We start from the raw sequence: 26,989 nt of genomic DNA on the forward strand, positions 1-26,989 counted from the left end.
ACATCAACTGTCATTTGTGTTGTAAAGCACATTGAGGAGAATAATCACGATCAGTCGTCGCAGCTTGATGATGATCAAAGAATTATCTTTAAAGTAGATGGAGACAACATGCGGTTCTTGCTCCGGACTGGTGAATGTGGTGTTTGGTGAGACAACTTTTGCGATATAAAGGAGATAAACGCTTGGCATTCAACCCTCAGCCTTCCTCCTCTTCTGAATCCTCGTCATCATCATCGCTCTCCTCCGCTTCGTCATCGACGAGACCCTTGGACTTTGCCTTCAGCCCGCTACTCCTCTCATCATCGCTGTCTTCCTCATCCTCCTCGTCCTCGTCGCTATCTTCTTCCAGCTCGCTCTCGTCCTCTTCCTCAGCGTCGTCCATCTCTTCATCGTCGTCCTCGTTGTTGTCTTCTTCTTCTTCGTCTGCCGAGTCGAGGCTCGTTACGCCCGTCTCGTCGCCCATGCCGAGCCCAATGTCCTGAATCTCGCCATCGTCACCGTCGTCGCTGCCCTCTTCTCTGGCCACATCGACCTCGTCGCCTTCGGCAACGTCATCTTCATCCATGTCCTCATCCTCATCTTCATCCTCGTCTTCGCTTGCTTCGACCCATCTCCTCTCCTTCCGCTTCTCGGCCGCAGCGGGCGCAGCAGCAGCGGTGCCTCGACCTTTGGTCTTGACGCCCGAGATGCTCTTGGCGGTGCCTTGCGCCACGCGCTGTTCCGCTGCATAGGCCGTCCGCATCTCAATCTGAGAGAGGACCAGTTCGAGACGGCCGTGCAGGAGAAGAAGCCGCTCGTGCGACGAGAGACGATGCGATAGCATCGAGTGCAGCTGTGCAAGTCGATGGACGAGGTCCGGAAGCTAGCAAATTCAAAGTCAACTTTCAAAACTCCATCTCTTTCCAATGCGACGGAAATCATTGGTACTCACAGACATAAGATAGCTGGTGTGCGCCGTCAGCGTTGCCCGGACCCATTCAATGATGCCCCTAGAGTTCGATGCCGCCAGCGCTCCCTTGCTCTTCTTTCCTCCCGCCGACATCCGATCGACACAATTCTCGAGCAGTCGAACAGCGAGCGGGCCAGAAATCCTCCGCACCGTCTGTCGGATCACATTGGGGTCCGAGTGCGCCAGGCAGGATGACAAGAGCGACGAATCGGACGAATGCAGGGCCTGGACGAGCGTCTGGGCCAGAGACAGCGAGCCCTGAGGGAGAGGCGCGCGGCGTTGAAGCTCAGCGTCATCTTCTTCGTCGCTGTCTCTGTCTTCCTCATCTTCTTCGTCGCTACCACGAGACGGTTTGGACGTGCCGTTCACTCTTCGACTGTCGAGGCCCTTGAGCCTGGATCCCAGCGTAGGACCCTCGAGATCCTCAAGATTTGCATCAAGATTTGCCTGATCATCTGCCGTCGTCGAAGCGGCCGCCTCGGCGAGCATTCCATTGCCACTGATGACGGACGAACCTTGAGCTGCGCGTTTCCTCGAAGCTGAAGAAGAGACCTCGGGCTCAGCGTATTTTTGCATAGCCTGCGCTCCGCCACCCTGGATCGTTTGGGAGCCATCATCGAAGTTTGCCAAATTTCCTGTCCCAGCTTGCCTCAGCACATCGACCTGAGGAAGGAAAGTTCCTGTCGTCGGATCTTTGCACAAAGTGGTGAGAAGGGACACCTTTGCGCCCTTGATGACCCTCGCAATCGACAATTTACCCTCCTCTACGCTGCTAAAGGAGGCGTCAAGGATGGGGAAGCTCTCCTGATCGTCTTTTCGGGCCAGGAGCCTGATCTCGGACAGCTTACGAAGTGTCGACACACCCGCCGCGCTCTTCCGCGGTCGAGCGCCTGCCGCCGAGCCGTTGCTGGCCTGCTCGCCCAACGAAGCGGGAATGTCGTACAGTCTTAGTGCCCCAGTGCTCGTCACCACGACAAGAACTGCATCGACAGATGACGACGGGTAAGCAGCAAGCTGCCGAACCGTCGAGTCGAGAGCTAATGTCGCAATGGGTCGCGCCTCCTTCTGCCCTTGGGGCGGCATTCCCCATACATTGACGATGCGATCACCGTCCGCAGCGCTAACAAATCTCGGCGCATCTCCAGGAATGGAGACAAGGTGAGTGATGTTGGAAGCATGCCCAGTAAATGAGGCTAGCGCTGCTTTTTTGCTGTCCGGGCCAGAAAGCACCTGGATAGAGTGGTGCGCCACGGCCAGCTTTCGAGTCGAGAGAAAGGCCAGCGTCCGTACCGGTGTCGAGGCGTCTGGTCGGATCCTGTCGACGGGGGCGTTGGCCTTGTCCGCGAGCAACTCTGTCAAGTTCCAGGTCCGAATCTGGCCATCGGCAGCGCAGCCCACGACGAGGCCCAAGTCGGAATCAAAGTCGACAGAGGTGATCGACGAGGAGGTAGCAGACGAGGCCGAGATGGCTTCGTCGTGGAGAATCCTGATCACTCGTCCTTGTGTCGGAGAGAAGAGGTGAATTGCGCCCGTCGATAGACCGAGCGCAAGGACCACCTGCGAAGAGCTGCCACTGCTGCTGCTGCCGTTCACGTCCGACGAAGAGAGGTCGCCCTTGCTCTTTCTTCTTCGCTTGCTCGTTTCGTCGTCCTTATGCCCTTTGCTCGAGCCAGGAAGCTTTCCCCAGCTGATGCACTCGCATCGGGCCTCAGGGAGCACATAGTCAACCAGTAGAGATGCGTCGGACCCCGCGCCTGATCCTTCTGCCGATGTGTAGATGCGCAACCGATGCCGGTCGATGGCCTGCGTCAAGAAGGCAAAAAGCCTCCCATCAGGCGAGAAGCTAGAGACCACGTTGGACGTAGAGGTACTAGTGACATCTGCTGGCGCCGACAGGAGCGATGTCGACTGGGGCCGAGTCTTGCTCTTGCCCTTGGCCATTGTTGATTGTTGGGTGCTTGACGCCGTGATCGCTCTTCTGAACGGCAAAAAAAAAGTTCTCGCAATGAAGCCAAAAAAAATTTCGGGCGTGCACTCAGTAGCTGAATCACGTGTATCAAAGGCATTGACGTGTCATATCGGTCATGGAAAGTGTCACTTGGTCTCGACCTCTTGGCAGATCGGCTGGGTAGCCAGCCACTCCACCGACCGCTTCACAATCGATTGACTAGCTCAGCAACCTTGACGCCGACGTCGAGCCGCGCCGAGCCATGGCCAACTCCAACTTCCTCGACAAGGCCATTGGCATCGTCAAGGAGGCCATCGAGCAGGACACCAAGCAGAACTACCAGGAGGCCTACAAGCTCTACCAAAACAGCCTCGACTTCTTCCTTCTTGCTCTGAAGTGTGAGCAGATGCCTGTCCCTGTCTTTTGATCCTGATCTTATTGAGCTAACGTCAGGAGCGCTTGTGACTGGCAGACGAAAAGAACGACAAGCTCAAGGAGCTGATCCGAAACAAGTTCACAGAGTACCTCGACCGGGCCGAAAAGCTCAAGCAGCATCTGGCGCAGAGCAAGGATGACAAGGGCGGCAGAAACGCGATAGGCGCGAATGGGTCCGAGAAGGGAGTTGGCGCAGGCGCAGGGCCAAAGAAGGATGGCGAAGGCGGCGACGACCAGGATGCAGAGACAAAGAGGCTGCGGGCTGGCCTCTCAAGTGCCATTCTTTCCGAGACGCCTAATGTCAGCTGGGACGATGTTGCCGGCCTGCAGACGGCAAAGGATTCGCTCAAGGAGGCCGTGATCTTGCCCATCAAGTTCCCGCAGCTCTTCACGGGCAAGCGCACGCCTTGGAAGGGGATCCTTCTCTACGGTCCCCCGGGCACGGGCAAGAGTTTCCTGGCCAAGGCTGTCGCCACGGAAGCCAAGAGCACCTTCTTCAGCGTCTCATCAAGTGACCTTGTGAGCAAGTGGATGGGTGAGAGCGAGCGTCTGGTCAAGAATCTGTTTGCCATGGCTCGCGAGGCGAAACCCTCTATCATCTTCATCGATGAGGTCGATTCGCTCTGTGGCACTCGTGGCGAGGGCGAGTCCGAGGCCAGCCGGCGCATCAAGACTGAGTTCCTAGTCCAGATGGATGGCGTTGGCAACGGCGAAGGTGGCGTTCTCGTTTTGGGCGCCACAAACATTCCCTGGCAACTCGATCTGGCCATCAAGCGCCGCTTTGAAAAGAGAATCTACATACCTCTGCCCGAACTCGAGGCACGACAACGCATGTTTGAGCTCCAGGTCGGAAGCACTCCGTGCCTCCTGGGGCCCAAGGACTACCGTGAGCTGGCAATCAAGACCGACGGTTACACCGGCTCCGACATTTCCGTCCTCGTCCGCGACGCGCTCATGCAGCCCGTTCGCAAGGTCCTCTCTGCGACGCACTTCAAGAAGGTCATGGCGCCCCTGAAGGCCTCGCAGGGCGCAGACGGTGCTCAGCCCGAAGAGGGCATCATGAAGGAGTACCTGACGCCCTGCTCACCGGGCGACGCTGCTGCGCAGGAAATGTCGTGGGAAACCGTGGACGGCGCTGATCTGCTCGAGCCGCCGCTGGTCATGAGCGACTTTGTGCGCGCAATTCAACAGGTCAGACCCACGGTGACCGAAAGCGACCTCAAACAACACCTGGAATTCACCCAAGACTCCGGCCTAGAGTAGACTGGTCCTTACTTCTAAAGTCTTCTCCCTCTTGTCTCTTATCTCGACCTCGTTTCGTGCTCCAACGTGTACTATCATTATCCCCTCTCTCTGCTCATTGGCTATCAGACGACCTTTCAGATGATGAACCCCTTGATTTGGAAACGCATGAGACAGAGAGTTACACGAAGAGTGAGAGGCAAGAGATTGAAATATAATGAGCAACGAGCGAGTGAGAGTTGAGAACAAAGGCTCAAACCAATGATACGTAAAGCAGGTTGGAAAGAAGACGAAGAAAAAAAAAACAGAAGAAAGACAAGAGGAGGTCAGGGAAGCAATTCGATCATTGTCCATGGTCCTCCTCAGCATTCATAGATGACTGACGTCGGGAAAATGACGCCGTCGGTTCGGACGAGCAGAATGGGCATCCTGCCACGGGGAACGCCACCTTCATCGAGGTGCGGCGGTGGAGCACAGAGCATCGTCGTGCTGCTTTGCAGCTTCATCTGGGCGCATCGCCAGTCGCCAAAGTAGACAAACAGGTCTTGCGAAAGGTTCTCGCCAAAGAGGGTAACGAGGCCTTGTTGGTTGCTGTTCGCTCCTTTGTCGGCACCTCCTCCACTGGAGCCCTTTGCTGTGCTGGTGTTATACGACGTCAGGACTGGCACAGGCGTAATCTCCTTTGCAGGAGCGGGTACGTTGATGAGGTGGCCAATCGACTGGTCCTTGTTTGGCACCCTGGCATGGAAGCCGCCAACGAGCTTCGGCGGAAGATAAAAGGTATGCCGCGCGATATCAGTTCCGACAATTGTCCAAATGTCTGAGTCGTTGACATCGACGGTCCAGAGTGACCCGGGAGGCGCACCCAGAGAAGAGGTCTCCGAGGCCGAAAGGCTGTTGGCAAAGCTGCTCGTTCGGCGGAGCAGCTCGGAGCTCGCAAAGTTGCCGCCGCCCGCGTTGCCTTGATGATTGTGCTGTTGAGCATGCTGCATCGCCGAAGACGGTCCTGAAGCAGAGCCAGCAGCACCTTGACTAAGCATTTGCTGCTGCATTCCTAGTACCGACATCGACTGGCCACGACGGCGATTTTTGGAGGCCAATGCTCCAGCTCGGTCCTTTTGCACCACGACCGATGACGAGACTCTCCGAGGACGCTTGACCTTACCACCATCATTGGACTCGGTTGAATCCATGAGTTCTTCTTCTTGCTGCTGTTGCTGCTGTTGCTGTTGCTGCTGCTGTTGATGTTGCTGCTGCTGCTGTTGCTGATGCAGTTGAAGGTGGTGCTGATTTTGCTGTTGCTGGTGATAGGCGCTGAAGCTGAATCCTCCGGGCCCGCTACTCGATGAAGATGCCGATGGAGGAATCATGGCCCCTCGTGGCCCCTGACCGAGCGAGAACCTAGTCTGTGCAGCGGCGTACGCCGCCGCAGCCGCCGTTGGGCTGGTAGGAGGCGATGCCGTCATTTTGAGCGCTTCGTTCTCGTTAGACGGGGCACCGGATACATTCATGGGCGTGATAGGAGTTGTAGGCGTTGGAGGCCCACTCATGGCGCTGGCCACCCACTGCCGCGATGCCGAGGGTCTGCGCAGTCCGACGTGCTCGTTGAGACATCCTAGGAAGTGGCCACTCTCGCCGGGAGATTGCATCTCGCCGGACTCAGACGTTGGCGTCGGCGCTGGCGTATTAGGGTCCTCGATGATCTCAAAGGCGATCTTGTGCAACTGAGACACGGGATCGCCCCAAGCCTCTGCCGACGGGTCGAATTTGCCGGTCGTGGGCGAGATGGGCTGCTGTCCGCCTCCCACAATGGTGGTGCCTCGCTCGACCTTGCGAATCACCATGATGGGGCTAACAACAGCCGTGTTGAGACATTGAAGAACCACAGGCTGGTTGTAGTATAGCGGCGTTGGCTGCGCAGGGTTGTACGGCAGCGCATTGACGGGCAAGGGCGGGTAGCCGGGACATGGCGACTGGGACGAAGAGTCAGGCCTAGCCTTGGACGACACGTGTGGATCAACGAGGTAGACAATGAAGGGGTCCCAGCTCGTCGTCTTGGCAACAAAGCAAGACGGCGGCTCGCTTCGATTGGGAAGCATGCCTGTCCGGTCCGACTTGAGAAAGGGCTCGCCGTCGGATCCCTTGAACCACGTGGGAGCGCCTGAAACGCACAAATACCGAGTCGAGACCGTCTGCGATCTCAGCCGGTGGAAGAGCGAGATCGTCGATCCGTGATTGACGCACACTACCATGACAAGTATCAGTGCTCTGATCTGGACAAAGAAGAGAAGGTAGTCTGGTTAAACTCACGCTCCGAGTTACGCGAGCTCTGTCGCTTCTTGCTAGGCTTGCTGATGATCTTGATGGGCTTGCTCGAGAACGTGCCGAGTGTGCGTCGATCCGACTGTGTCTCGCCAGGCACAGATATCTTAACAAGGGCCTCACAATGCCGCCTCTTTTCGTCAATGTCCGTTATGTAGAGATGCCTTGCAATGGATCGACCAGAGATGGCCATCTCCGACGATGAATTACCGACGTCAATGAGCCTGCCCGTGCTCGACGCCCATTCGAGGCTGCCCTCCTGGGTCACGGCCTCGCCGCTAATGGTAATCGTCAGCTTGGGCGGTGTCAGCACCGTCATTTCCTCCTTCGAGGCCACGGGCGAAGGGAATGGTCCCGCGCCACCGGACCGCGCGGAACCATCTTGGCCCGCAGCGCTCCACCAGCTGCTGCCAACGAGCAAAACCATCGGTGGTGGGCAGAGAAAGCGCTTCTCTTGCCCGTAGCTCTTCTGCGCCACTTTGCTCGTCATCACCAGCACCGTTCTCTCGCCCAGGCCCAGCCGGCTCGGCGTCGCAAGGTAGTTGCCGATGATCTCGCTGCCGTCGTCGTACGCTATGTCAGCTGACTTTCCCTCACTCTCACTTCTTTGCACGGCAACATGCTTGACCAAGAGCTGAAACTTACTCGATAAAGGGTGTGCAGTCGCCCAGGTCGCGCATAGGCTCGTTGCCAAATTGCAACGAACTGTACTGCTGGTACACGCTCGGCCTGACGTGCGGTCGATGCCTTCGCAGAACTGCTGCCGGTCCCCCATCGGCGTAGCGAGGGACCATGACCTGCTGAGGCATACTTTGACTGTGCCGAAGACCATGCGCTTGATGATGCTGTTGCTGTTGCTGCTGCTGCTGCTGCTGCTGCTGCTGCAGCTGCATGCGTGCGAGTTCCTGCTGCTGGACATGCAACGGCTGCTGGGCCAGATTGTCAAATTGGAGGTGCAATTCAGGAATGTCTTCGGCCGCAAACGGCGGTTGGTGGGCTGTCCTGAGCGTCGTCGCCATATCTTCCTCCTCCTCCATGATCGTGGGCGTGCTGTTGCCTTCCCTGGGCGAGGCTTGCATGCCACCGTTGCCAGGGCCGCCGGCAGTATTGATTTGCGCAGCGGCCGCCAACGCCGCTGACAGACGATGGTCACTAAAGCCACCGGCGTCAAAGCCCATGGGGGACCCTTGCTGCTGCTGTTGCTGCAACTGGCTCGACGTCGCAAAGGGATGTTGCGGGCTCGAAGACGTCGTCTCGCGCACCTGCTGGAGCCTCTGAGGCGTCGAGATCCTCCTCTGCTGCTGTGGGCTGTTTCCTTGGAATTGCTGAGGAGATCCAAGCCACTGCTGAGAATTACTTGGCTGGTTGAAAGCAGCAATAAATGCGTCGTCGGGCGAGGATTCGTATGATTGGATCTCGCCCGCACTGCTGGTCCGTTGCATGATCATAGACCGATTGCTGCCACCGCTGCTATTGCTTGCATAGCTCGCCGTGCTGGCACTGGACATGGGCCGCATCGGGCCTCTCTCGTAAGGTTTTCCCTTGAAGCTACCCATGAGTCCATGCTGCTGCTGCTGCTGCTGCTGCTGCTGCTGGTAGTGCTGCTGCTGCTGTTGCTGCTGTTGCTGCATCTGCACAGCAAAGGGACCTGGCGCTGCCATTGGCGAGGAGTTGCTCGAGGCTTGGTGACGGTGTTGCAGGTCTGATGGAGAGCGGGGTATTTGAACCTGGAGCGAAGAGAGCTGCTCCAATGAGGAGGAGGAGGGCATCAATCCTTGAATCTGGTGGTGCGACGACGACGACGAGGAAGATGACGATGACGCGCGCTGCTGTACGTTGGCAGCAGAAACATACTGGTTCCCTGACCCTTCGCCTGATGACTCCCGACCGCTTACGTCCATGGGTGCGTAGAAGGTGGTCGACTCCCCAGAGTTGTGCAGCGTCAGTGGAGCCATTGGCTGGCTCTGTGCCACTCGGCTATTGGGAGCTTGAGGCGTGATGGCGTCAGCACCGGCCGTCGCCTCGAGCCAAGCATCGTGATGAGCGGCACCTCCTTGGTTGCTGCTGCCCTGGTGACGCAGTTGGAGCGATGGGCCTGAACCAGAGCCCAAGTTGCGTGACAATGAGGGCCCGGGACCAAAGTCGAGAGCGGCTGGTTTCCTGGACCGGTTGAGCGATGGTGCCGCTAGCTGCTGCGACTGGTTCAGCGCCGAATCGCTGTAGTGTGACGCCGGCATGCGCTGAGACGACGACGACGATGGCGACGCCTCCAAGCCCTGGCCGGCAGCCAACGAATTTGCCGAAGAGGACGTGGTGAACGAATGATCGGCGCCGCTGCCGTAGCTGGCAGTACTGCTGCCGCCGGTGGTCGACCGGACAATGCCGAAGGAGTCAAAGTCGGGCAACTTTAGGGTGGAAGGTCCGTTGACATCGCTGCTGACGTTCGCCGCTGCGTCGAGGGACGGTTGCCCAAACGCGGCCAAGGCAGAGGACGAATGCTGATGATGCAGACTGGACTGATGGGGTCGCTGCTGCTGCTGCGGATGCACAGAATGCACACCCATGACCTGTGAGAAGTCATAGGAGCCGCGTGGGTGATCCGACGTCATAGCCGCATCGTGAGATCGCGCGCCATAGGTCGGGGCGTCGAAACTTTGTCCTCCACCGCTGAACGAGTGGTTGTTGCCCGACGGAAAGGGCGAGGCCTGTTGAAGTTGGTGCTGCTGTTGAGATTGTTGGTGATGCTGTTGTTGGGGAGGGGGATGAAAAGTTTGCGCATTGAAGTTTTCAAAGGCGCGGCTGAGCGACGAAGACGACGACGAAGACGGTGCTGGCGCGGGCTGGTTCAACCCATAGGCAGAATGCGTGTCTGCAATGAAACCGCCAGATTGCGGCATGAATGCGCTGCTTTGGTCGTTGAATGAGCCTTGTTGTTGCTGGAAATGTTCTACATGCGGCGGCGGCGGCTGGCCTGGGCGTGTTGGGTCAGACGAATGGGGGTGAATTTGCAGTTCGTGTTGCTGATTTTGGTATGAATGCTGTTGATGTTGTGCCGGAGGGGCCTGCTGCTGCTGCTGCTCTTGTTGTGATTGAGCGAAGAAGTGTTGTTGTTCTTGATGTTGTTGAGATTGTTGTTGTTGTTGTTGTTGTTGCTGCTGCTGCTGTTGCTGCTGTTGCTGTTGCCGTTGCTGTTGCTGCGATGTGCCTTGGTTGCCAAAGGACATGACAGGCTGCAAATCAGACGGGACGCTGCTTCCAGGCGCTCCCCAGTTGCCGGTCGGTTGCATATCGTTTCGAAGTGACGGCCGTATGCAACGACAAGGCAGTCACTCGGAGCGAAGTTGGTCAAAGTGTCCCTTGTCGGGTGACCGGCGACCGAGACAAGACCGGGACTAGAGCGCAGCGTTGAAAGACACCAGCTTGGCAGTACGTTTACGCGGCCTATGCCTCTTTTCGTCGTCTGTTCCGATATTGTTTGCCTGGCTAACCGGCTAGTCGATTGGCTTGGGGGTCGACGGCGACCTAGAGAGCCAAAAGATACGTCGAACAACTGTCTACGCCCTTCCCTGTTATCGTCTCTCTGGGTTTTTGCCCTGCGCGCTTCGTGCGTTCGTAGTGGCGACAAGGATGCCGGCCCAAAGTGAGCTTCGAGATGCCGCGTAAAGGCTCTCTGGCCGCAACACCCGATCGGTTCAATGGGCGAGACGGGGCCGTAGAAGAGGAGACAAAGCGCCAGGACGAAAGAACCGGCAGCACGCGGCAAGGTAGGAGGGGGAAGGAGGAGGGAGGAGGGGGACGAGGAGAGGATACGTCACTCGACGAGGCTGCCCGACCAACGAGAAAGGGAGGGTCGTCGGTGCTGTGTGTCTCCCCCACCTAGCAGCGCCGTTGCAGTTCGTCCGGCTGATTCCGCTTCTGCTGCCGCTGCTTAAAATACCTCACCTCTGCAAGCGCGGGTTCAGAGCACCAAGGACTGCTCCGGCAAATTGAGCGCTGACGTGCGTTGTGGAAGTCGAATTTCGGCAACGACGGAACCAGGCACAGCGACGTGGATGCCAGTAGCACCAGTAAAGGGACCAGCAAAGCGGGGGTGTCGAGGCTGAACGTCTGCTCTTTGGCTTCAGCCCAGTGTCGTTGACTTTGCTGTGCCGGAGTGATGAGACTGATGAGGGGCAATGGCGCCGACGGACTTCGGGCACCCAAGCTTTAATCTCGTCCTCTTGTTTCCCCTCCCCTTTTTTTCCTCCTTCCTTGAATCGGTAACCGCTCCTCCAACCTCAGGCGGGGCGGGCGGGCCAGGCTGATAGGGTCGGAGAATCGGGGCGGAGTTTGATGCCTGCTCGGAGGCTGCAGTCGCACAACGCTGGGCAAGGCAGCCGCTCGAAAGGGTTCCGAAGTCTGTTGAGCAAGCACCACTTTCCTTCGCCGCCCTCCAGACCGACGCCGCTCTCAACTCCTCCAAATGGCGTGGGCGTGGACGTGAACGGTCTAAGACGGAGCGGGCAATCTCTGGTTCACCCACGCCCCCTTTTTTTTTCCCTCTAAATTCCCCTCTGTCTCTGGCGCCAGTGTCAGTCGAATGCTGTTATCCGAGTGGCGCCAGGTCGGATGATAAGCGGCGAAAGTATTCGTCGACGGAGTTCGACTTGGCTGCGGTCGTTAATGCTCGTAGGCGAGGCGCGGTGTGGTCGTCGCAAAAGAAGGAACGTCTTGCTGAATGCGAAGAAAAAGTCGGGAAGATGGGGTCAAAGGAGGGTAGGAGCTGAAGCCTCGAGAGTCGTCATGAGAGGAGAGTATGTAATGCCTTCGTCTTCCACCCTTTTGTCGTCGTTTTTGGGGCTGCTGCTCCAGCTGATGTCCCAACTACGCTTGCTGTAGCCGTTGTCGTCGCCCTGGCGCTGCAGAGAGAGGTGACTGCCAGCTCGTCAGCGTTTCCCGGAGCCGAATTGGGCGGAGTCGAGGAGCAACGAGCGAGAGAGCCAGGTTTCCGCCTCTTCACACGTCGGCAATCAAGTCGTTGCCCAGCGTTCGTGTCTTAGTGAGGCGACAAAGTTCTATGTTGTCGGCCGCCCTTTTTTTTGGTGTGCGGGTGCGTGTATGGCCTGTATGTGCGTCGTCGTTTGTCGTCAAAGGCTTCGGTGAGTCGGCAGATTTGCTGCAGACGTGATAACTTCGCGCTCCGTTCGCCCTTTAAGCGCCACTTTTTGAATTTCCTGCTCCGACGTGGTGATGCGAAGGCAGTCGTCCCAAACCTCTCGCCTGTCCGCAAAGAAGACTTTGTGTCCAGATAAAGGAGCCCAGGGTGGGTTGGATCGCAGGATTAAGGGCGTCAAGCAGAAGCTAGGCCGATTGTCCAGGAAGGCCACTATTGGATCGAGACACTGCGTTGCGATGCACCTCCAATTGCACTACTATGACTACTACACTACTACTACGTCGGCGCGCTTAACCGGTCTTTAAACAAGCCATAAGAAAATAAAACTAAAAGATGATGAAAACCGTAGAAAAAAGGACAGACAGGCAGCTTTCTTCCACCGATTGCCTCGCCCGTCTGACTCCCCTCGCTCCATCTCGCTGGTTCCATAGAACAAGCAGCCGTACGTCTTTGAGCCCGCAGCCTCGGCATCTGCTGTGCTGTGCTGTATGTTCCCCCTTTGACCAAGTCATGGTTACGCAGCCATATATGAGCCTGGCTGGAATTCTTCATGATTCTAGCACCCACCGTATCTTCCGCGCCAGAGATAAATGATGAGATATGGTGCAAAGCAATTTCTGTAGCTTATATCGAAAAGATTTTTTTCATCGATATCCAGCGCAGTAAAGTAGCAGTAGTAGTAGTAGTAGCGTTTGGAAGAAGAGTGACGAGTCCTGCAAAAAGCAGAGTCAGGCCGACAGCGGATTAGACTAAATCTGATACCCAATTAAAGAATATGCCTTTATTGTCCGTCGAGCGGGGTCGACACAACTTCCTGCCTCAAGATCTCGCTGATCTCGAGGCACCACGACCCTCGAGCGCTGGCCTTGGGTCTCTGTGTTGACCCGCATCTCATGGCAAGCTAGCTGAAGTAGCAGTCAAAGGGCGTGCGGGTCTTCGGGAGGCAGCCTAAACGACTCGATCAACCTCGTTGGGTCGCGTTTTGCCCTCGAGCAATTTCCCCGCTGCTGCTTAGCGCCTTTGCATGTGTTTTAACCCACCCCTTAAACCTTCCTTGTCACATGTACTGTACAGTACACCGGCAGAACAATGCGTAACGTCCGTTGAAGGAGAAGGACATTATTGACCGGCCCGATCAAAGCTCGACGCTCGGTCCAAGTAGTTCCGAGCCAAGTAAGGCTACTAGGTCATATAGTGAAGCAGTTGCGTGGGTATATGCGATAAGAGGAGCCAGCACCTGCATGGTAATGACAATGATAGTAGCTTGCTAGTGAGTAGTAGCACCGATCGTGTCTCCCTGTCGACAGGGGTAGATGAGTCCCCTGCTATCCCGCCGGTGAGACAACCACAGACCGACCTGTCGTACTGTCATCGCTTGCTGCGTGTCGTGAAGGATTTATTCGTTTCACTATAGCCGAGATGATCGACCCTCTCGTCATTTTATTAAGGTTCACCAAATGTTCCTCACGAGCGTGTATTTTGTCGCAAATGCAACCTTGTATTCAGACATCCCGTTAAGCGGGCAGATCCGAAGAACGCCGGGCGCGGAGAGAAATACATCATGCACTGCCCAAGTTGGCATCATTGGCCTCGCGGCAAAACCATCATAAGCGTTCCGATTTGCTCGCCGGTCGGACGCATTGAACGAAAAACAACCCTTCTTCAGCGAAGAAGATGCCGGCAGACGGTCGTGTAATTTCGCCTCGTTGTTCCGGCGCTGGGCGGTCTAAGACAGGCTACGCCGGAGATTGGCAACGCCCGCAGTAGTATCATGCACCGATCTACGGCCAGTATCTCATATAACGGAGAATTATGATCACGAGCTATGATTGTGGTGCCTTTCTTCGCTTCGCTCGGAGAAATCCACTAGAGAAGCGGTCGAGGCGTACCACTGAGAACTGCCCTATGGCTCAATCAAAGACGGTGGGGTGTCAACTTGGCCCAATCAATGACGGTGGGGTCGACCAGTTGACAAGTGAGGCGGATAAATAGCGCTCCTGCCAAGCAAAACAGCTCATCACAATTCCAAGCTTCGTCGTCATTTATGCACCGAGCCATCCCCCGCGCAACGTACTGCCATCGGAAACAAAGGTTCTGCACAAGCAGAGGTGCAGAGGCAACGGGACAAGAGCTAGCTAGCTACTACCACTTTATTACTACTACACTAGCTCTCATTTGTTAATGAGCGGGCATTTGATTAATAGAGTGGATCCCGCGGACGCACCCCAAGCGAGACAGAAACCTCCGAAGATGCCTAATTGCGCGACACGTGACGGGCGGCCTAATTGCTGTTCCTGCAATGCGGCACATGGTCGTCGCGCTTCGGCGCTTGGGCCCTCAGCACGCACATGCATGTGTAAAATCCCGTTCTGTCGCAGACTCAGAGATGCGGGCGGGTCCTAGCCTAGCCTGTTATTCTTTCTTCCTATCATTGCTTAGCAAATACTTGGTGCCTGTCTGGTCGAATTGCAGCTTCGAGCGAGCGGAAGAGAATGGAGAAGCACGAGGTGCGATGTCGAGAGTGGGGTTCCCGCCTTGGCAGTATCCTGCGTTTGATAGCTAAAGCGCATCACACTGTTGAGTTATGAAAAGGTAGAGCAAACAACGCTGATATGTGAGAGAGGAGTGGACGGCTGTGTGGTGAAATGACATCGGGCCAAATTAATATGACATCCTTCTGGAAGCCTGATGGATTAATGCATCGCGCGATCATCATGGGTCAGCAAGACGGAGGGTGCTCTTGGTAGGCGACCAGCGGAGAAGTGAATTTGAAAGTCCGGGGTCGAAGTAATTTGAAAATGACTGCTATGGTCTCGATGCACAACTAGAGACTTTGCGCAGGTCCGAGTAGGAAAGATTCGTACCGCTGCAGGGAACGGAAAGGAGATTATTTAGATTTTTTTAATTATGTTTCAATACGCGACTCCTTCTGGTAAAAGGCAGGTCCCGATCACAGGGACCGTGTGACCATTATATTCATCGGCCTCCCTTAATGTCCGACAGTCGCTCCGCCCGAATCCATCCTCCGGCCTAGCCCTTCTTACAACGCAGAGGATGACAGAAAGGAGCATGACGATCGGGTGCAGGGGTTGCTTAGCTTCGTCGCCAAGACAGCGCTGAGCAGCCAGCAACAGGCCCTGCTCCTTCCCGTGTCTTGAACGAAGGACAAGAATAATGTTGGGTGCCACAATCTAATTGTAAGATCAGCTGATGCAGAAAGAGAAAAAAACTGCCGAAATGTCGTTGCCTGGGAATCCAATTGTTGTGCATCAATCTCGATTTCATCAAATACGTATTCAATCAACTTTTCGCACGTCCTTGCTCACCCTTACCCTGCTCCCCGGGCAGCTCTATCGCCATACCGGTTTAGTATTCGCCAATAAATTGATCTGGGAAAAAGTAGCGCACTGCCTGAACGACTGTTGTCGAACTCGTCAATTGCCCGACGATCCATGCCTGACAAGCAACGTACCACAGTGGGAAGGATCCGAAGGTTCAATGTTTTCACCTTTTTGGATTTGGCCGGATGCAAGTATTACGTCGCTATCTCCAGACTTACTCCGATACGCTAGTGTACCGCTATTCCTTTGCTTGACCAGAGCAGTGGGGAACGGACAAACGCAATGGGGCAGCAGATCGGCTAGTCTTAGGTTGCAATGCAGTGAACACACCTGGCCTGGACAAGCCTTGATTCAGAATCAGGGCAAGGCGACAGGAGACGGGACCTTGTCAGGCGGACAATTTTTTTTCTCTCTTTTCCTACCCTCTCCTCTCTTCCCCGGGCTTCCTGTTCCCAACGATTGTTCTCTGAGAGAGAGTGTCTCTCTTCCCAGCCTTCAGTGCTGCTTCGCTGAAACACCCGTGCGCCCGTGCGCGTAGCTCCGGCGGATAACCTTGGTGGACGCTCGGCCAAACTTACACTCAGCACTTCAGCCCTCTCCTCTTCTCTAGACCCTCTCTCACAAACAGTAACTGTCGCGATCGACCAATACAGCGCAAAAGGGTCAATACGACAGCAGGAATCTCACGGGAACAGGAGGACTCACAGCAAATTCCCGATCCTCTGTCTCAATTTGCTGATATCTCGGGCTTTCCCCCTCTCCCCTGCACTCCGACCGCCCAACCTTCTTCGACTAGGTAGAAGTCCAGCCTTGGCCCCAATTTAAGGCTCCGCATCATCACCGTTGGTCCGCTATTACGTTTACCATCTGCATTTGTTGCCACCCCTCATCCTTTCCCCCTCGTGTACATCTGCACCGTTCGACCACCAGTCAATCGCCCAAGCCTTCTTTGTCCGCTCGCATCGATCGTTACATCCTTTATCGCGCATGTGTCCGCCAACGAGGTCATTGCAGCCGCCTCATCATCGAATCGGATCATAGCCTCGAATTTCCACTTCTTTTCTCAGCCTCTTCTTAGTAGTAGAAGAAGAGCGGCCGATAGGTGGAGATATGTCGTGGCATCGACTTCCACCCCTTGATAGTGCGAGGGAAGCCGGCGGCGGGGGAGGAGGAGTAGGGGGAGGAACAGGAGTAGATCAGCGAAGCGGACTACCTAGTGTCGATCGAATGAGGCCGCCTGCTAATCTGCCTTCGTTAGGCGACGGCTTCGACAGGCATCTGGCTCCACTGGTGTCGCCGTCGTTCCCTGTATCGCCGTCCGCCGCGCGTCAGCATCAGCAACAGCAGCAGCAGCAGCAATCGGGCCAAGACTACTTCTCACCCTCTTCGTCGTCTTCATCGTCTCGCTATCGCAGCCACAGCGGCTCATCGTACTGGGACGATCACATGAGGACCTCATCGCGTCCGACCGCCCCTCACCCACCTCAATTACCTGAGCCCACGTCCAAATTTCTCCTCACATCGAGGCAGGCACTACCGCCTCTTGGTGCGTTCGGCCCTTCACCGACTTCTCCGTCTCTCTCTACAAGATCGCACCATGAATATCAGTCGCTACACGGCGGGCCCCGTGCCGATGGCGGTGTCAGCTCTTTTGATCGCTTCTCTTATCAACCCAGTGACGCGCCGACTCTATCACCGCCGCAGTCACAGTCTCGGACACACTCGCAATCGCAATCACAGTCGCAGCCACACTTGCAAGCACAGCATTATCAACAACAGCAGTCTTCTATGACGTTCTCTTCGGACTACTCTCGTCCGTATCGCGATGAAGCTTACACGCACCGCGCCCCACTTGCAGCAAGCCGGCAGGTAGAAGAGACAGCCGAAGAAGACCTACAGCCTCGGAAGCTCGCCAAGACGCATGTGCCTTCGGCCTGCCTCAATTGTAAACGAGCCCATCTGGCGTGCGATGTCAGCAGGCCTTGTCGACGGTGCGTGAACCTCGGAAAAACGGATACATGCATCGACGTTCAGGTGGGTAGTCGCGCGCCCTTTCGCATCCCCCTTCCCCCATTCTTCGCTTCCTGCTGTGCTCATGAGAACTTCTTCTACAGCACAAGAAGAGGGGAAGGCCTCGTCTCCGCGACCGGGAAGCCGCCTCGTCATCTGGGACTTCTTTGAGCACGTTGACCAACGGTGATGGCAGCACGTCTTCAGTAGCCAGCCTCTCTGGCGTTCCTGGCTCGGCCTCACACATGCGCACCTCCTTCTCATCGGGCTCTTCCACGTCGACGATGCGTCGATCCCCCAAGTCTGAACCAAGCTCTACATCGTTCATTTCGCCCACCCACGAGAGAGTCATGGTCATGTCGCCCATACCGACAAGCGATGCCGCCGATCCTCTTCCCCCTGTCTCAGCATCCTCTCAGTCGTCTTACTCCAGTTCCAATCGCAATCGTAGCCTGTCTTCGACGAACGGGTTGTGGGCGCCACACCACCAGGGTGCGCCCGTGCCCCCACCTCCGGCACCGTTCCACTCTGGATCACCGAGGGAGATGGAAGCGGCAGCCGCTTCTTCGCCAATCATCTCACTTGTTCTTTCGACTAGTTTGCAGTGCGCTCGCTGCAGCATCGAAAGCTTAGCCCTCTTGGGTGTCCATCCGTCGGAAGTCGTCGACCGCTCTCTCTTCGACTTCGTCCACCCCTCCGAGTCGAATCTGCTGGAGCAGCTTTGGCTCGGACTGATCGACCCTGTCGGCGTCGAGCCTCGAAGCGTTCCCGTGGATCTCGAGACTGTTTCAACGCTCTCTCCCGCGCTCCTCATGTCACCTGCTCCTGGTACCGTTTTTCTTCAGGAGACCATGCGCCTTCGACAACGATCGGGCATGTATGACTTCTATTCTGTCCGGCTGCACCTGGGCGGGGGCTTTGGTGCTGATCTGTACCAGAGTCACACGCTGCACCGTGCGTACATCGTTGCTTCCCTCCTAAAGCTCGGCAACGACGCCACGCATGCCGAGCCATCGATGCTCAGGGCGGCTCTGTGGGACTCGGGCTCTGATGGCCGCTTCTTCCGAGCGCCCGTCTCGGCCCGAGGATCAGCCTATGGCCCTCCTCGTCCTTCATCGTCGACGTCGACTGCAATGCCGGCAGGCGCAGCACCAAACGGGCGGTCTGCTTCCAACGGGAATCAGTTTGCTTGGCGCGTTGAAGATGCACTCCCTCCGTTGAGAAATGACGACTTGAGGCCCCCCAAGTCAAACGACAAGCACAGCGATCGCACCAACATGTATTCTGCTCAAATGAGCAGGAATGGAAGCGTTACGCTTGCCACGAGCGGGGGCAATACTTCTGGCTCTTCGCCAAACAGCACCGCAGGGCCAGCGCACCTTGTCAAGCGCCATCCCTACACCCGCGCGACCCCAGCCTCGAGCCGAGCCGAGCTGAGCGGCGTGGCTTGCTAAGGGGCTTCGCCTCCCCACAGTCACAGCGGTCCCATTGCAATCTTCAAGCTTTCAGTCTCTCTGTCTCTACTGGCTTCGTCTGCTCCCCTTTCATCTTTCTTTCTTCTTTCTTCCTCCTTCTTGTTCTCTCCTACATTCATATGTAACTTGCAATATTTGGGCCGACCATCAGGCCGACAGCATACCTTGTCATTTCTTGTACGACTATTTTCTCTTGTGCTGCTACTCCGTCCTATATTTCTCTTGCTTTTCTCTTTTGACACCTTCTTGTTGCAAATAGCCATACTCTCACCGTCGATCTGCAAAAAGCCATTCTCTCGCCGTCGATCTGTCGCCATCTGCTTGCTGCCTATGCCAGAACAAGAGAGAAGTGGTGCATTCCACTGGCGCGCACGCACAATGTCATCCTCTCGCACGCTCGGCCGACAAAGTTCTAAATTCGGCTCATAATTTTAAACTTTGAATCAAGCGCTCAACGACTTCCAATTCAGAATATAATCTGGACTCTATTATTATTCCCCCCCGCTGTCTTGCTTATAAGCTACGATTTAGTAGTGGGAAAATTGGGAGCGAGCCGTGGCCACCAACCGATAGAACTGCGTCTCGTTCCCCAGTCTCATTCCCATCCTCCCTCTCTTTTCCTCTCTCACGGCTAGTGCGCCCTCTTCCTTCCTCTTGACCTTTTTAGCTCTTCTACAGCCTTCATCGTCCTGCGCTGGCGAGTTTGTGGGGGATAGCCGACCCACGACAAAGAGGCGAAGTGTGCGTCTGGCTTAGTCTGCCGCCCAACGACGTGACAAAAACTCGCTTGGATCGCGCGACGTGCTAGGCCGCTTGGCACTTGCGTCCAACGGCATCAGCATAGCCAGGCATCATAGACGCAAAGAAAGGGATACGACGTGTGACGGGAACACGAATTTCTCCGTCAGGACGCCGTGCCCACGAGTCGAGAGCAGTGACCATCGTGAGTAATTGGTGCGCAGTTCGGGCCGGCCCTCTGCACACAAAAGTGCGCGCCGCTTCACGGGGAAACATTCGGCTTTCTCCAGGGGCGAAAGAGCTTGGAGGCTTGAAATGATGCCGTTTGCTCCCCTGCACGACTTTCGTTTGGTGGGAGTGTTGGGGCGGACTGGATAGAGCAATGGCTCGGAAATTGCCAGCGGTCACAGACTGGCTCGTTGCTCCTCGTTCATTCATGGCATTGGTGTCGGTAACACACGAGTCGATAGCAGAGGCTGACTGGCTGACAATGATTACCTTTTCCCTCCCCCTCGTCCATCTTTCCACCTCAATTCAGTTATCAGCAAGAGGTCGTTTCCGAGATTGCGCCCCGACGTCGTTCGACGGCGGCTCTCTTCCTCCGTTGCCCGCAGCATTTGTTGGGCCAATTTGTCAGAATCGAGTCCCGCCCGAGAACGAGAAGACGAGGCGCGACCTTCTGATGCTCCGCCGAGGGATTTGAAGCGTATCCTCGGGACTCCGCCCTTCTTTGCCCATCTCAAGAAGCCTTGGGACCACTCGTTGGACGACAGAGTCCTTGGCCGCCTCTTCCCTCAATCCCCTGCATGACGAGGGTCCACCAAGATGGGTGCCCTTTGTTGCAAAGCAGAGGTCCGTATAAACCCTTACTGCGCTCGTATCTAGGGAAACTTTGCTGACCAAAAGTTGGCCCTGCTCAGGTCATTGATTTCGATGGGCCGGTGGACCTCTACCACTTCTACCTCTTGCGGGCGGTGGGGAAAGGTGCCTTCGGAAAAGTGCGAGTGGTGCAGCACAAACAGACCAAGGTGCGTCTCCTCATCCTCATGCTCTCTTCCTTTGCTATGCGTGATGTGAACCAAGCGCTGAGGCTTGTCCTGTCCAGGCTCTGTATGCGCTCAAATACATCAACAAGGCGAAATGCGTGAAGATGCGGGCAGTATCCAACATCATCCAGGAGAGAAGGCTTCTCGAGGAGATCGAGTCCAACTTCATCTGTAATCTCAGAGTGAGTGTTGCTGCGAGATTCTATTGCGAAGAGAAGGAGCCAGGCTGTCGCTGAGAAAGTCATCAAAAACAGTATGCATTCCAAGACGACGAGAACCTCTTCATGGTACTAGACCTGATGTTAGGTGGCGACTTGCGATTTCACCTCGATCGGAGCGGCAACATGAAGGAGGACGTCGTACGCTTCTACGTCGCCGAGCTAGCCATTGGTCTCGACTATCTCCACAAGCTACAGATCGTCCACCGGGACTTGAAACCCGACAACGTTCTCCTCGACGAAAAGGGCCACGCCCATCTCACTGACTTTAACATCGCCGTCCATTTTTCCCATCGGAGACCGCTGACGAGTGTGGCGGGCAGTATGGCTTACATGGCTCCCGAAGTGCTCGCCAAGCGCGGTTATCTCTCCAGCGTCGACTGGTGGTCACTGGGCGTCATGACCTACGAGCTCCTCTTCGGGCGGCGGCCCTTCCGAGGCCGGACAAATTCGGGCCTAACGAACTCTATCCTGTTCGACAAGTGCAGCTTTCCCGAAAATGTGGGCACAATCGTGTCGCAGCAGGCCACCAGCTGCATTCGGGGCCTGCTAGAGAGAGATACGAAGAAGAGATTGGGCTGCAAGGCGGGGATAGACGACTTCAAGGCCCATCCGTGGTTTGCTGGTATGGACTGGCAGGCCCTTGAGAACAAAGAGGTGACGCCGCCGTTTGAGCCAGACAACAAAAAGGCAAACTTCGACGCCACCCACGAGCTCGAGGAGCTGCTGCTCGAGGACAATCCGCTCAAGGCAAAGAAGCGAGACGAGCGGCGGGACATTGCCACCCTGACGCCGGAGTTGCGGCAAATGGAGGAGCAGTGAGTCTGACTTTTTCTTTTGACTCATCCTCCTGACTCATGAGAGCGGGATGCAATTGCAACAGCTTCCTTCCATTTGATCATCTTAAACAGGTTCGGAAATCGTACTTTAGACACAGCCGGCGGGATCGAGCCCAACGGCAGGGGGATCGAGGGGATCGCGACGACGGCGAAAGCATGTCGCAGGCGTCGAGCATCGCTTACACGCTGGCAGACCAGCCGCTGGCCGAGATGGGTCAGGGCGGCGGTGGCACATCACGCGGAGCCGGTGTCGGGACAGGTGTTGCCAGCGCCACTTCGTCGTTCAAGGGCACGCCCATCAATGGACATGGGCCAGGGTCAGGTACCTTTGCTGGGCCGTCCAGCAGTTTTGCAGGCCGACCAAGTATGGGCGATGCCGTGTACGGTGGAAATAGCGGAGCGCCCTCACCGGCGGCGCACGAGAATGGAACGTGGGACAAGGGCTTCATCAATGGCAGCATGCATCAAACGGCCGCTTCGGGGCCAGCCTCGGCATCGACGTCGGCTGCGCCGGCACCTTCTGGCTATACGCGGAGGGGCGATCCCAATGGTGCCTCTCCCGTCGGACACGGTCCAAGCGCATCGCAGGAGTATATGCGCGCTTACAAGGCTCAGTTCCAGCAGAACGATCTCCCAAAGACGACGTCGGCTGGTGCATTGTCCGGAGCCGGCCCTGGGCTGGCGCCGTCGGCAAAAGACTCATATCCGATGCAAACGATGAATGAAAATGGCGGTGGGACTGCCTTCTGAATGGTCCCTTCCCCTGCCAATCCCCCTCCACGCCTCCCACATCGCTTCCCCTTCTCACGAGACGACGTTTACTCTGATAGTGGGTACTGCTGCACACCGATTTTTTTTTGGTAAAACCACAGGCTCACGCTTTCCTCCTTCTTCACGGTAGCCCGCCCTCTCTCCTCTCCCTTGACACATTTACCCAAGTCGCTCGGTGACACTCAATCCTTGGAGCGCATCGTCTCTCCCCCCGTGACAGGACCCAGTATCGACAAAAGCACCTCTCGCTTCTTTTCCGCTCTCATTTTCAACCTTTCCCCCATTCGTATGACCATACACACATACACACACATTATATCTTTCTCTTTTGCTCTCTCTCTGTCTTTCTTCATGCGTCAACAACAAGCCCTATTTTGCGTGTCTTTTCTTTCTTTTTGGGCGGACTTCCCCGTGTGTTTCTTTCTCTTTACCTATGTCTTACTGCACGAGGATGGTTCTAGCACATACGAGCAAACCCTAGATTGCCTTTCTATATACCAAAGCAAAGCACAAGAATAACAGGACAGGCCCGAAGGATGCCGAATCTGGTTGCTCTGCTTGACAGAGTCGTCGCCAAACCTGTGACTTCGATATCGTCGAAGGCGATCAGTCAGGACGGCTGTGCCTGCCGACGTCGTTGTCGTCGTCGTCCTGCTCAGCGCCGTGGTAGGCGTAGAAGCTCGAGACGCCCCACGCCGTGGCGGCATTGATGAGGGTGAAGAGCAGAAAGACGGAGCCGCCCGTCTGGCCGTCGAAGCGCGTGGCGAGCTGGCGGAGCGGTAAAAAGAGGCTGGCGAGTGCGACGTTGGCGAGCCAGTTGAGAGCGATGCCAAACGAGGCTGCAGCGGCGCGCGTCGGCGCATCGGCCGCTGTCGGACTCGCGACGAGCTCGGGGAGGATGAGAAAGGGAATCGGCCCGAGTCCGGCGGAAAAGGCAGCGACAAAGACGACGAGGCTGGCGGCGCTCAGCAGGCTGCCGTGGCGCGTGATGCCGAGGCAGAGGAGCAGGCTGCTGAGCGACATGAGGCCCGACGAGAGCAGGAGCAGCTTCTTGCGGCCCAGGCGCGACTCGCGGATCAGGTAGATGGGCGGGAAGGTCATAAGCGCATTGACGAGTGTGATTCCCAGCGCAATCTTCTTGGCCAGTGCTGAGTCGGAACCAGCTTCCGTCGTCGGCGAAGACGGGGAGTGAAAGACGTCGGAGAGAATGCCCGTCGAGTAGTAGAGGACCGCATTGACACCGCTCAGCTGCTGGGCGAGCTGGGTAAATGCGATGAGGGCCACACCCTTGCGCAAGGGTGCCTTCTTGGAAGCAGGGACCGCAGAGACGGTCGAGGGCGCAACGAGGAGACGAACCAGGGTGAGCATCGTCACGGGCTGCGACGGCTCTTCGGCGTGAGTGGACACACTCGAGGTGTCTGCGTCAGGCTCCTGGGCCAGAAGCGCGGCTTGCTCCTCTTCCTCGCCCTCTCCTTCCCCTGCCGCTGCTCTTCCACGGGCAACATGAACGGCCCAGAGCCTCGACCGAATCCGCACTGCGCTCTGCTCATCCACATCCGAGGGCGAGTCAAGCGCCAGAGGGGCGAGGAGGATCTGGAGCAGGGCCACCGATGCCGAGATGAGCGGCACCGCTCGCCAGGGCCCGCTGCTGCTGCTGCTGCTGTTCTCAGCTGACGACGAGGGATTCTCTCCGAGCGGAGAGACACCTAGCCCCTGGGCAGAGAGAATGCCTGTGACGATCGAGAGCTGGTTCAATACGCCGATCGAGCCCCTGAGGGCCGGCGGGGAGATGTCACTGAATAGGGTAAGCTAAGGTCGACATGCAGACGCCAGAGGAGAAGAAAATCTCACTTTAGATAGCTTGGCACAATGACAATGGCCATACCTGACCCGAGACCCATGAAGAAGCGGCCGAGGGCGAGGATGGACCAGGAGGTGCTCGCTGCCTGCGTTGCGCCCCCAATGACGGCGAGCGCGGCAGCTAGGACGAGGGCCTGCTTTGCGCGGCCAAAGAGGGAAGGAAGCAGCGTGGTCCGGAGCGGCGAGAGTACCAGGCTTGCTAAAAAACCGCCGAGGGTAAAGGCCGCCGTGACATAGCCAAATTGCGACGAGGTGAGGTCCAGGCAGGCTGGAAGGCGCGCGTCCGTGGTGCGGGGCGGGCAGGAGAGGACGCCCTGAAGCGGGTTCAGCTCGGAAATGCCAAAGCCATAGTTGAATGTCGACAGGACGACCCAGAGGATCTCAAAGTAGAGAAGCGGGCCGCCGCTGGCCTGACCCGTCATTGCCTTCCTGCCCACCGTCTATGTCGTCCGTGTGCCTGTCAATCGGTGTCAGAGGTAGTAGTGGTAAGCAGCAATAGTACGTAGTGCTAGGCGTCCGTCCCTTTTGTGGAGATTCGGCCGGAAGCCTAAATAAAGACGAAATAAATGTCGAGGGCCGGCAGCTGGAAGCGCGACGCGACGGAAGACAACAACCAACACCCAAGCTAGCAGTAGCAGCAGCAGCAGCAGCAGCACGCCGATGTCGTCGTCGAGAAGGGGCGGCAGGGGCGGCCCCGCGCCATCCGGGCGCTTCGAGGGGCAGGTGCAGAGCCGTCGGCTGGAGCGAATGCGGGGTGCGGCGACGCAGCAGCCCATCCCGCGCGAGTTTGGCTTCAACCCGTACTCACCCACGCCTCTCCTCCAGCCGCCAGGAGGAGGCAGTAGTGGCAGATACAACCCTCCCTCTGGCTCGGCGGCCTACTCGGGGACGCGCCGATCGTCGGCAGCACAGATGGCCGAGCAAGCCAGGAGGAGAATGCTGCAGGAGTCGCCCGCCATGTCGATGCTGTTCGGTGACCAGTCGTCGTCGCCGATGTCCTTCAATGACACGCCAACGCAGCAGCAGCAGGCCTACCGCCGTCCGTCGTCGCTGGCCATGCCAACCTCGATGACGACGGACATAGGCGGAGATGGAGTGTTTGACATGTCCAACATCGATCCCAATCTTCGAGGACCAGCATCATCAAGGCAGTCCGCTGCCTTTTCATCGCCCCCACGAAGGCGACAGCCGTTCGTGAGCCCGTCCAAGCAGAATCGAGCTAGCCAAATGGTGCAGGGAAGGCCGCCACAGTCGGTGGGAGATGCCATCGAGATGCGTAGGCAAATGCGGATGCGTGGTCGTGGCGACCTGCCCGTCATGGATCGCTCGTTTCAGTTCCAGCTGCCACCCGATGCCTCAGTCGCGCGTTCGGCCACTTCGAGCCTCTACGACGACAGCCACAGCCAGCTCTACTACCTCGACAACAATCCAGCCAGCTTCGCCGACACACCCAGCCACGTAGGCGTGGCAGGAGGACGGGGCAGAGTCTCCAGTGGACCACTTCGCAGCGGGGCACGGAGCAGCGATGTGTACGACTTTGGCGCACAAGGCGTCGATCCGAGCTACATCAGTGCACAACAGGGTTTCGCCGACTACGATGACGGGGGAGGGGCACAGTACGACGATGGGACGTCGATGCCATCGATCAGAGAGCAGGACGAGGAAGACTTGTACCAGCTTCAGCCGCCGCGGGCCCGGCCGCTGGACGAGTCGCCCGGCACGACCTCTGCTCGATTTGCAGCAGAACGGCGTAGAGGTCGACGGCAGGCCAGCCCTGGTGCGGTGCCGTCTCAAAAGTCGGCAGGCAAACGACGAAGGCTGTCAGTTGAAGCCGAACTTCGCCGCCACGAGGCTGAGCTGGAAGAAGAGGACGAGGGAGAAGGGGACATGACTGTTATGGAGCAGCGAGCAAGGAAGAGCAAGGCGACCATGGCAAAGACAGACGCCAGAGGCTTGACGCTGAACCCGAACGGACAGCCCGCTATGGCAGGCACCTACGAGGACTTGAGACCAATGACGGAGGAAGAGATGAAGGCGAGGAGGAAGGAGCTGCAGAAGACAATCACCTTGGCCACGGGCATGTCACTCAGCCACAAGACCATGATCAACGATGCAGACATCATCCACTCGATCATCGCCCAAGGATTCAAAACTGTCTTGGGCCGATCGCAGCATCGAAAGACGCTGCAGGCGAATCGTGACGTCAAGGCGGCCTTCGACAAGGTGGAGAGGCACACGGCCGCCAACTTCACCGCTCTTTCACAAAAGTCCATCGAGCGGCACCACCTCACGACAGAGTACCGCAAGGTAGCCAAGCGCAAGAATCTCCTTCGGCGCGAGGTGCTCAGGATGCGGTCCGAGGCGAAGCGCGTCTTTGGCATCATTGATGCAATCGAGCACGTCCAGGAGCAGGAAGCCAGACGAGAGGAGAACGAGGAGCAGATGCTCGACTTCTTAGAAACACTGAGAGAGGCCAGCAAGGAGTGGACGTGATGCTTTTTCAAGGCTCTGCAATCATACCCAATCAATTCTTAGACTAGTCAGAAGCTTGCCTGCACTGTTTGTGCGTGTGCTACAACGGCGATTTAGTCCCACGTGGAATTTCTAAGCACGAGCCGGATCTCTGCTCGTCGCGACGAG

General features: G+C 56.9%; 7 protein-coding genes across 7 annotated transcripts; 4 read left to right on the plus strand and 3 right to left on the minus strand.

Moving 5' to 3' along the window:
- Positions 1 to 16: 16 nt before the first annotated feature.
- Positions 17 to 2,962, minus strand: FA10DRAFT_302159 (NUC189-domain-containing protein). The gene is made up of 2 exons (XM_025525067.1): positions 932 to 2,962; positions 17 to 862 (listed from the first exon to the last, which is right to left on the minus strand). The coding sequence occupies exons 1-2, from the start codon at positions 2,888 to 2,890 to the stop codon at positions 197 to 199; spliced, it is 2,625 nt and encodes an 874-aa protein (XP_025378174.1). The 5' UTR covers positions 2,891 to 2,962; the 3' UTR covers positions 17 to 196.
- Positions 2,963 to 3,100: 138 nt separating this feature from the next.
- FA10DRAFT_267402 (putative VPS4-vacuolar sorting protein) lies at positions 3,101 to 4,757 on the plus strand. The gene is made up of 2 exons (XM_025521892.1): positions 3,101 to 3,295; positions 3,370 to 4,757. Exons 1-2 carry the CDS (start codon positions 3,160 to 3,162, stop codon positions 4,593 to 4,595), a joined length of 1,362 nt encoding a protein of 453 aa, XP_025378175.1. The 5' UTR covers positions 3,101 to 3,159; the 3' UTR covers positions 4,596 to 4,757.
- Positions 4,758 to 4,936: 179 nt separating this feature from the next.
- On the minus strand, positions 4,937 to 10,183 carry FA10DRAFT_286647 (LAG1-DNAbind-domain-containing protein; the record flags this gene model as incomplete). Its single annotated transcript, XM_025524085.1, has 3 exons — positions 4,937 to 6,819; positions 6,885 to 7,453; positions 7,542 to 10,183. 3 exons carry the CDS (start codon positions 10,181 to 10,183, stop codon positions 4,937 to 4,939), a joined length of 5,094 nt encoding a protein of 1,697 aa, XP_025378176.1.
- A 6,436-nt stretch (positions 10,184 to 16,619) lies between these two features.
- FA10DRAFT_286648 (hypothetical protein) lies at positions 16,620 to 18,856 on the plus strand (the record flags this gene model as incomplete). The annotated part of the gene is made up of 2 exons (XM_025524086.1): positions 16,620 to 17,426; positions 17,507 to 18,856. 2 exons carry the CDS (start codon positions 16,620 to 16,622, stop codon positions 18,854 to 18,856), a joined length of 2,157 nt encoding a protein of 718 aa, XP_025378177.1.
- Positions 18,857 to 20,154: 1,298 nt separating this feature from the next.
- On the plus strand, positions 20,155 to 22,880 carry FA10DRAFT_128985 (kinase-like protein). Its single transcript, XM_025517971.1, has 6 exons — positions 20,155 to 20,467; positions 20,536 to 20,643; positions 20,721 to 20,843; positions 20,916 to 21,697; positions 21,763 to 22,547; positions 22,620 to 22,880. The coding sequence occupies exons 1-5, from the start codon at positions 20,441 to 20,443 to the stop codon at positions 22,466 to 22,468; spliced, it is 1,746 nt and encodes a 581-aa protein (XP_025378178.1). The 5' UTR covers positions 20,155 to 20,440; the 3' UTR covers positions 22,469 to 22,547; positions 22,620 to 22,880.
- FA10DRAFT_279972 (general substrate transporter) lies at positions 22,827 to 24,835 on the minus strand. The gene is made up of 2 exons (XM_025523586.1): positions 24,341 to 24,835; positions 22,827 to 24,284 (listed from the first exon to the last, which is right to left on the minus strand). Exons 1-2 carry the CDS (start codon positions 24,769 to 24,771, stop codon positions 23,096 to 23,098), a joined length of 1,620 nt encoding a protein of 539 aa, XP_025378179.1. The 5' UTR covers positions 24,772 to 24,835; the 3' UTR covers positions 22,827 to 23,095.
- Positions 24,836 to 25,009: 174 nt separating this feature from the next.
- FA10DRAFT_260719 (hypothetical protein) lies at positions 25,010 to 26,842 on the plus strand (the record flags this gene model as incomplete). The annotated part of the gene is made up of 1 exon (XM_025520036.1): positions 25,010 to 26,842. The coding sequence occupies one exon, from the start codon at positions 25,010 to 25,012 to the stop codon at positions 26,840 to 26,842; it is 1,833 nt and encodes a 610-aa protein (XP_025378180.1).
- Positions 26,843 to 26,989: the final 147 nt, after the last annotated feature.

The sequence above is a fragment of the Acaromyces ingoldii genome (assembly GCF_003144295.1).
Source record: "Acaromyces ingoldii strain MCA 4198 unplaced genomic scaffold FA10scaffold_3, whole genome shotgun sequence".
NCBI lineage: Eukaryota > Fungi > Basidiomycota > Exobasidiomycetes > Exobasidiales > Cryptobasidiaceae > Acaromyces > Acaromyces ingoldii.